At 37.1% G+C, this 10477-nt stretch overlaps 1 protein-coding gene across 1 annotated transcript in view; it reads left to right on the plus strand.

Annotated features, from left to right (window-relative positions):
• LOC117318008 (alsin-like) overlaps positions 1-2620 on the plus strand; it is a 108181-nt gene extending 105561 nt beyond the window's left edge. Inside the window, 1 exon segment of the mRNA XM_033872980.1 lies at positions 1775-2620. Coding sequence (XP_033728871.1) covers positions 1775-1819 — 45 coding nt within the window. The 3' untranslated portion in view covers positions 1820-2620.
• Positions 2621-10477: the final 7857 nt, after the last annotated feature.

Raw genomic sequence — 10477 nt, forward strand, 5'->3', positions numbered from 1 at the left:
CAGGGGAAGACTTTACTACCCTCCATGTAAGTAGGAATATATCGAGGTTAACAGGGGAAGACTTTACTACCCTCCATGTAAGTAGGAATATATCTGAGGTTAACAGGGGAAGACTTTACTACCCTCCATGTAAGTAGGAATATATCTGAGGTTAACAGGGGAAGACTTTACTACCCTCCATGTAAGTAGGAATATATCCGAGGTTAACAGGGGAAGACTTTACTACCCTCCATGTAAGTAGGAATATATCCGAGGTTAACAGGGGAAGACTTTACTACCCTCCATGTAGTAGGAATATATCTGAGGTTAACAGGGGAAGACTTTACTACCCTCCATGTAAGTAGGAAATTATCCGAGGTTAACAGGGGAAGACTTTACTACCCTCCATGTAAGTAGGAATATATCCGAGGTTAACAGGGGAAGACTTTACTACCCTCCATGTAAGTAGGAATATATCCGAGGTTAACAGGGGAAGACTTTACTACCCTCCATGTAAGTAGGAATATATCCGAGGTTAACAGGGGAAGACTTTACTACCCTCCATGTAAGTAGGAATATATCCGAGGTTAACAGGGGAAGACTTTACTACCCTCCATGTAAGTAGGAATATATCCGAGGTTAACAGGGGAAGACTTTACTACCCTCCATGTAAGTAGGAATATATCCGAGGTTAACAGGGGAAGACTTTACTACCCTCCATGTAAGTAGGAATATATCCGAGGTTAACAGGGGAAGACTTTACTACCCTCCATGTAAGTAGGAATATATCTGAGGTTAACAGGGGAAGACTTTACTACCCTCCATGTAAGTAGGAATATATCTGAGGTTAACAGGGGAAGACTTTACTACCCTCCATGTAAGTAGGAATATATCGGAGGTTAACAGGGGAAGACTTTGTCAAACCTCAACATGTAGAAGGCGTTAGGATCATGTTCAATACTCTCGACGAAACCTTGTCAAACCTCAACATCTAAAAGGAGTTAGGATCATGTTCAATACTCTCGACGAAACCTTGTAAAACCTCAACATGTAAAAGGAGTTAGGATCATGTTCAATACTCTCGACGAAACCTGATAAAACCTCAACATGTAAAAGGCGTTAGGATCATTTTCAATACTCTCGACGAAACCTGATAAAACCTCAACATGTAAAAGGCATTAGGATCATTTTCAATACTCTCGACGAAACCTGATAAAACCTCAACATGTAAAAGGCGTTAGGATCATTTTCAATACTCTCGACGAAACCTGATAAAACCTCAACATGTAAAAGGCGTTAGGATCACATTCAATACTCTCGATGAAACCTTGTAAAACCTCAACATGTAAAAGGAGTTCGGATCACATTCAATACTCTCGATGAAACCTTGTAAAACTTCAACATGTAAAAGGAGTTAGGATCATGTTCAATACTCTCGATGAAACCTTGTAAAACCTCAACATATAATGCCTTCATCATGAAATAGGTGAGGTGGGGGTGGGAGTTGGGAATATAGTGTCAGTTCTGTCCCGTCGCATTCCATCCCAATGCAATGTAACTAGCGAATCTCAGGGACTGCAAACACTGCAAACTGTGTTTTGGGGCATCAAGTGGTAGCTAGCAGGGGCATTTATGTCTAAAAGACTTTCTGTATTTTTTTTTTTTTTTTTACATGTTATTTGGCCTTTTTTCATAAATGGGAAATTGTGGTACCAAATTTGGTATGGTATGACAGTAGGCTGGTAGAATGGTATCCTGTATCAGAAATATGAATTCAATTTATCTTATGTTTCAGGCTTGTTACTATCAGATACAGAATGAGAAGCTACCAAGTCACTGAGAACTTCACCACCTTTTACCAATACCCGTCGCCGTAAAATAAAATCCATTTAATCCACAGCTGTGATAAAATGCAACACCAATGTGATATTTAAGTCTATTGTTCATTTGTCCAATGGAAACCTCTCAATTAGGAGAACTTGCACATTAAGGACATTGAACTTCATAATGGCAGTTTTAAACAGTAGATATTGGCATAATCTTACGCATGTATAATTATGCATCTTGGCAATATACCGTTTAAGCATTTGAATTATTTTCATTTTAGTTAAGGAGTCTTGAATTCTGTTAATGTGTCTCTAAAGGTCCATTATTGTCCCTATGGCATGCTGTAGTAATTAAATTAATATAATGTATGGAAAATGAGATACAGCCGTCAACAAAATTGTAAAATTATTGCTTTGGAAAAATAAGATTTAGGATATCACTAGACATCCATTTATTACATTGTATATCAATCTTTTGTAATGTTGGCGTCAGAAATACCATGAGGCTTAGAATTCTGATGTTTTGTTTTCATATTTTTGAAAGCCTCCCGATAAACTTCTGATGTTTATACCAATACTACCGGTAACTACCATTAACATATATATGAAATGTATGAAACAAACAAATGGATCACGGGTCTTTGTTCAGCTGAATCAGGTGAGGACCCGAGGTTAATAATTGTAAAATAATATTGTGTAACAGTATTAGAGGCCACAGTGGCCGAGTGGTCAAGGTGTCCCGACACTTTACCACTAGCCCTCCAACTCTGTGTTGCGAGCTCAAAACCCACATGGGGCAGTTGCCTAGTACTGGCAGTAGGTCGGTGGTTTTCCTCCGGCTTTCCTCCACCTCCAAAACCTGGCACGTCCTTTAATGACCCTGGCTGTTAATAGGATGTTAAACAAAATAAACCAAGTGTAACAGTATGCACTAGTGAAGTCAGTGTGGATCAGTTGGAGTGTAGATCTCCAGACTTCGTTTGTTAGTTACCTTTATGAATGAAGCTGAATGGGTTGTGTGGAATTTGTATATACAAATGTACATATATATAATGATTATGCTGTTGATGTAAAATTGTTTCAGTTAATGTGTTCATGCTGTTTTTAGTTTATGTGTCTAAACATTAATATCTACTGTAAACTTATTAAGTGATTTAAAACAGTATCTTTTCAATGTAATTTGCATAATATACAAGTCATTAGGGGAAACCTTTGAAACGTCTATATTTAATGTGATACAGTGATGAACGGCCAATTGTGATGTTACTAAGTTGTCATAATACAACTGTTTCCAATATATTATTTTTTAATTTTCTGAATAATAGATACCGGGTATGTATTGTTTATTTTTCCATTGCATGTTTAATTTTTCATCAATGTTATCATGAGAATGTTCATTGTTTCATTTAAAGCTGATGATATTGATGGACTTGAGAAAAAACACATTTCTTAATTCTTTTCAGCTGTTGCATCTTCTTATATTGAATACAATATATTTCCTGAACAAGTACATATACATGTATCTAAATATCAGTTAATCCAATGCCATTGTAGCTACTTGGCAAATAAATCAATTCTGATGTACATGTAATCATGCATATCCTTAAAAGCCTATCAACACTGCATTCAAAAGTATGGCATTTCAGTATGATGACACTATAAAGTGTTCGTCAATGGACTCATCATTTGAAAAAACCAGCTTGTGATGACCTTACTATATTAAAAAGACTTAAACAATATAAAACAAATTTATGTTTTTTTGCAGTCACAGTTTTTAAGTTCAGTATTCGGTAATTTATTTTTTTAGTTACTTCGGTTTTGAGTTTGATTTTGTATGCAGTATTTTGACGATGTTGTATGTTTCTTTTTATTATCTAATAAATAAATATATACTGCTGACTATTTCATTGATACACACAAAAGATACATACCTGATTGAAAATATGTCGGAGAACAATAACATACCATGTGCACTGAATAAACCTTAATACGTATACAGTATTTGACAAGTTATTAAAAGTCCGAAACAGCTGAACAATGTGATTTAATGTCCATATTTAAAAGATTATATTTACTCGTGATCATTTTACTGTCCAAATATTTTGTGTTCACGATCTTCCAAATGTATGCAAGGAAACATTAGGTAATATATATCCAAGTATCTTGTGTTATTACAATATTCGGAATATTTACTAATATTTGATGTATGTCATGATTTACATATCGGTATAAAATTTTGATATAGTACGATGACGTAATTTGAAGAGAGCGATTCACATTTTTCACCTTTAACACTAAGTTTGGTTTCCAGCGTTTTTAATATTTGTACTAATATATAGATTCTATTTAAGTATTTCAAAAGTTCGTTTGAAATCAGATGATCCATATGTCATTTTGGATATGTGATCCAATTAACAGCAGAGACATATATAGATATCTATATATGTCTCTTTTAACAGTCATATTTATAATATCAAGTTGGTGCAAGTGCATTAATTAGCATATGATTCACTAATCACAAATTATCTTGTGTTCAAATTAAAATGTAAGATATTATTTTATGAGATAATTTTGGAAGTCAATTATAATTATTCTGCTATTAGTCCCTTGATTTGTTCCATATAAACAATGATGACCAATTTCTTACATCACTGTACCAAACTTAACAAACCTTGCCTTAATGCTACCTTGTGGCTTCTGTATCTTGATCACAGCTATTATGCTTCCATAACAGATTCCAGAGTAGTCAACGTGTACTTTCTGCATGGTGCCATATCTTTTGATTTGCCTTGGAAAGCTTATACACTTAAATTATTATACCTTTTTTATATTTAAATTACAGGACATTAACTTGACCCTTGACTTCAGAAGTCAAATCACTATCTCTCAGAAATGTTAAGGGTCAAAACATTATGTAAAATAGACATGTTCCTTCAATCCCAAGAGTCAATTCGATTTTGGGAGATCAAAAACATACTATCAAGGGTTGACAGGATGCCGTGAAATTATTAAAAAAAATTATTGGAAATTGATTAATTTATGGGGATAAAGCACCCTTCTGGATTTGAAGATCTGTTCAGTTTCTTTTTACTGGGTTACTAAAGACGAAATCTCTTATGACGTATTGTGATCGCCTTTTGTCCTACGTCTTTCGTCATAAACAATTTACTTCTTCACAATAACCAAGATGCCTAGGGTCATGGTATTGGGCCAAATAGCATGTTGGGATGAAGGCTACAAAGTTTGTTCAAATCAATGACCTTGACCTTCTTTCAAGGTCACAGGGGTCAAATGTGTTAAGATCTTTAAACAACTCTCTTTCAATAACCAAGAGGACCAGGAGTCATGATATTGGACCACCAGCATGCTGGGATAAATGCCTACCAAGTTTGTTAAAATGAATGACCTTGGCCTACCTTCAAGGTCAAAGGGTTGAGATGTGTTTAATGTTGGTTTAAAATGCAGTTTTTAGCCCACCATCATCAGATGGTGGGCTGTTCAAATCGCCCTGCGTCCGTGGTCCGTCGTCCGTCCGTCCCTCCGTCCGTCCGTCCGTCCGTCCCTCCGTCCGTAAACAATTCTTGTTATCGCTATTTCTGAGAAAGTACTGAAGGGATCTTTCTCAAATTTCATATGAAGGTTCCCCTTGGTGCCTAGTTATGCATATTGCATTTTGAGACCAATCGGATAACAACATGGCCGACAGGCAGCCATCTTGGATTTTGACAATTGAAGTTTGTTATCGCTATTTCTGAGAAAGTACTGAAGGAATCTTTCTCAAATTTCATATGTAGGTTCCCCTTGGTGCCTAGTTATGCATATTGCGATTTGAGACCAATCAGAAAACAAAATGGCCGACAGGCAGCCATCTTGGATTTTGACGATTGAAATTTGTTATCGCTATTTCTGAGAAAGTACTGAAGGGATCTTTCTCAAATTTCATATGAAGGTTCCCCTTGGTGCCTAGTTATGCATATTGCATTTTGAGACCAATCGGATAACAACATGGCCGACAGGCAGCCATCTTGGATTTTGACAATTGAAGTTTGTTATCGCTATTTCTGAGAAAGTACTGAAGGGATCTTTCTCAAATTTCATATGTAGGTTCCCCTTGGTGCCTAGTTATGCATATTGCGATTTGAGACCAATCGGAAAACAACATGGCCGACAGGCAGCCATCTTGGATTTTGACAATTGAAGTTTGTTATCACTATTTCTGAGAAAGTACTGAATGGATCTTTCTGAAATTTCATATGTAGGTTTCCCTTGGTGCCTAGTTATGCATATTGCTTTTTGTGACCAATCCGAAAACAAAATGGCCGACAGGCAGCCATCTTGGATTTTGACAATTGAAGTTTGTTATCGCTATTTCTGAGAATGTACTGAATGGATCTTTCTGAAATTTCATATGTAGGTTTCCCTTGGTGCCTAGTTATGCATATTGCGTTTTGAGACCAATCGGAAAACAAGATGGCCGACAGGCAGCCATCTTGGATTTTGACAATTGAAGTTTGTTATCGCTATTTCTGAGAAAGTACTGAATGGATCTTTCTCAAATTTCATATGGAGGTTCCCCTTGGTGCGTCGTTATGCTAATTGCATTTTGAGATCAATTGGAAAACAATATGGCCGACAGACCGCCATCTTGGATTTTGACAATTGAAGTTTGTTATCTCTATTTCTCAAAGTACTGAATGGATCTTTCTCAAATTTCATAAGTAGGTTCCCCTTGGTCCCTTGTATTGCATTTTTGGACCAGTCTGTCCTGAAAACAACCTGGCAAACAAACAGCCATTATCGTTAAATCTCAAATTTCTTATATAGCTAGGATTCCCTTATTTGAAAAGTACTGGAGGGATGTCTCAATTTGCACAGATTAGTAAAATGAAGGGAAAAGTAGAGAAAAGATCAATCTGACATGGAACCTATGAAGATCATTCAATGGTGGGCGCCAAGATCCCTCTGGGATCTCTTGTATATTTATGATTCGGTATATACTGTAATCTATTTGAAGGTGCTACCCACTTGTGTGTCTTTTTATACAGTCCTTTGATGCCGTGGTGGCCGAGTGGTTAAGGTGTCCCGACACTTTAATACTAGCCCTCCACCTCTGGGTTGCGAGTTCAAAACCTACGTGGGGCAGTTGCCAGGTACTGACCGTAGGCCGGTGGTTTTTAGCCCACCATCATCAGATGGTGGCCTATTCAAATCGCCCTGCGTCCGTGGTCCGTCCGTGGTCCGTCCGTCCGTCCGTCCGTCCCTCCGTGTCCGTCCCTCCGTCCGTCCGTAAACAATTCTTGTTATCGCTAATCCTCAGAAAGTACTGAAGGGATCTTTCTCAAATTTCATATGTGGGTTCCCCTTGGTGCCTAGTTATGCATATTGCATTTTGAGACCAATCGGAAAACAACATGGCCGACAGGCAGCCATCTTGGATTTTGACAATTGAAGTTTGTTATCGCTATTTCTGAGAAAGTGCTGAAGAGATCTTTCTCAAATTTCATATGTAGGCTCCCCTTGGTGCCTAGTTATGCATATTGCATTTTGAGACCAATCGGAAAACAACATGGCCGACAGGCAGCCATCTTGGATTTTGACAATTGAAGTTTGTTATCGCTATTTCTGAGAAAGTACTGAAGGGATCTTTCTCAAATTTCATATGTAGGCTCCCCTTGGTGCTTAGTTATGCATATTGCATTTTGAGGCCAATCGGAAAACAACATGGCCGAAAGGCAGCCATCTTGGATTTTGATAATTGAAGTTTGTTATCGCTATTTCTGAGAAAGTACTGAAGGGATCTTTCTCAAATTTTATATGTAGGCTCCCCTTGGTGCCTAGCTATGCGTATTACATTTTGAGACCAATCGGAAAACAACATGGCCGACAGGTAGCCATCTTGGATTTTGATAATTGAAATTTGTTATCGCTATTTCTGAGAAAGTACTGAAGGGATCTTTCTCAAATTTCATATATAGGTTCCCCTTGGTGCCTAGTTATGCATATTGCATTTTGAGACCAATCGGAAAACAACATGGCCGACAGGCAGCCATCTTGGATTTTGACAATTGAAGTTTATTATCGCTATTTCTGAGGAAGTACTGAAGGGATCTTTCTCAAATTTCATATGTAGATTCCCCTTGGTGCTTAGTTATGCATATTGCATTTTAAGACCAATCGGAAAACAACATGGCTGACAGGCAGCCATCTTGGATTTTGACAATTGAAGTTTGTTATCGCTATTTCTGAGAAAGTACTGAAGGGATCTTTCTCAAATTTCATATGTATGTTTCCCTTGGTGCCTAGTTATGCATATTGCATTTTGAGACCTATCGGAAAACAACATGGCCGACAGGCAGCCATCTTGGATTTTGACAATTGAAGTTTAATATCACTATTTCTCAGAAAGTACTGAAGGGATCTTTCTCAAATTTCATATGTAGATTGCCCTTGGTGCCTAGTTATGCATATTGCATATTGAGACCGATCGGAAAACAAACATGGCCGACAGGCAGCCATCTTGGATTTAGACAATTGAAGTTTGTTATCGCTATTTCTCAGAAAGTACTGAAGGGATCTTTCTCAAATTTTCGTATTTAGGTCCAATTGAAGTTTGTTATCGCTATTTCTCAGAAAGTACTGAAGGGATCTTTCTCAAATTTCATATGTAGGTTCCCCTTGGTCCCTGGTGTTGCATTTTGGGACCAATCCGAAAACAACAGACAGCCATTATCGCAAAATCTTAAATTTTATATATAGGTTCCCCTTGTTTGAAAAGTACTAGAGGGCTGTTTCTGAATTTACACAGATTAGTAAGACTTAGAGGAAGGGAAAAGTAGAGAAAAGATCAATCTGACATGGAACCTATAAAGATCATTCAATGGTGGGCGCCAAGATCCCTCTGGGATCTCTTGTTCTCTGGGTACTCCGGCTTTCCTCCACCTCCAAAACCTGGCACGTCCTTAAATGACCCTGGCTGTTAATAGGACGTTAAACAAAAACAAACCAAACAAACCAAACCTTTGATGCCCAATATATCTAGACGTGAAGAAGAAAGATTTCTATGTTAAAACATGATTTTTAACTCGCTGGGACAAAGTCCAGGGGAGTCACAACTGTATGTGCATCTCATGGCTATACCCCCAGCGTTGAGATTTTAGTTTTTAGGTCACCTGAGACAAAGTCTCAAGTGACCTATTCTTATCGCCTTTTGTCCGTCGCCGTGCGTCGGCCGTCCGTAAACCATTTACATTTTCGACTTCTTCTCCAAAACCCCTAAACCAAATTCAATGAAATTTGGTTGGAAGCTTCTATGGCTAAAGGTCAACCAAAATTGTGAATTATACGGTCCCCACCCTCCAGGGGCATGAGGGGCGGTGCTAAAATGGGTCAAATTGACTAAAACTTCAAAAATCATCTCTCTTCTCAGATATGGTGGAATCAAACACTCTTCATAGATGGAAGGGTCTTAGGTGCTTTACCAAAATTGTGAATTTCATGACCCTGGGGTCTCACGTTTGCCCCTGGGGAGGGGGTAACCTTTACTATAGTTTATATAGGGAAATCACATTTTTGACTCTAATTTGTTTGATTTCGATTGGAATTCATTTTAACTTGGTTAATATTATCAACATGTGATGACAGTTTGATGGCATGCACATGTTGGTCCTGACTGACCCCCAGGGGCTGATGGGTGGGGCCAAAAAGGGTCAATTAAATTAACTAAAATATTTCAAATCTCAGGTGACCATTAAGGCCCATGGGCCTTTTGTTATAAAACAGTGTTGTGGCAATACTAATGAGGATACAGATGATGTATATGTATTTCACATGTGTGATCCTTGTGACAAGAACTTTACATCAGTAATACATTTGCGGACCTGCTGACCTTGACAGTGACCTTTGACCTCCTTTTAAAAAAACTAAATCTGAATTTCAACCCACTCTACATGCTTTTTTGTCTTTTGACATCTCGTTTTGAAAATAAAATGAACAAATGAATTAACATGTGAATGAGTTGGTCAGTTGTAATATATAACGTTTATCTCCTGTGTATTTTTATAATAAATCTGAAACAAAAGAAAACCCTTACGTTGTTTTAAACTTTCTCTATACATGTATCTAACCATGTATTTGGTTAATTAATATGTAGTGGTACTTGCTGTATCTTAACTTTCAATGTTCTATTCCTGAATCTTGAAAGTAAAGTTTACAATAATAAATAAACATTCAAATTAATTTGGTGTATATGTTAATTATTGCTACATTTATGCTGCCATATTTACCAACATTATATAAGCTTGTTTAACAATAAATTATTTGAAATATATCTTCCAACTTTTTGTTTTATTTTCCACATGATTTTTGTTAAATAAATATATATATATACTGTCGCGTAGCTGCCATGTACAAGCACATAAGCCGGTGTTTCCTAAAAATTATTAATTTTCAATAAGTCAAGAATGCTCACACTAGACATTTGTTCTGAATTCTTTGACCATTTTGCGTCATCTTACTTACTGACCAGTACCTTACACGTGTTACGTGTCTGCATATACATTGACTTATCCAAATGATTTTGTCTTATCAGATGTTTAAATAGTCCAAATACAACCAAATGGCACAATTTGATTTTAAAATATAAAACAAAACAAAATTGAAAATCCCCAGACCCC

The sequence above is a fragment of the Pecten maximus genome, chromosome 19 (genome assembly GCF_902652985.1).
Source record: "Pecten maximus chromosome 19, xPecMax1.1, whole genome shotgun sequence".
NCBI classification, from domain to species: domain Eukaryota; kingdom Metazoa; phylum Mollusca; class Bivalvia; order Pectinida; family Pectinidae; genus Pecten; species Pecten maximus.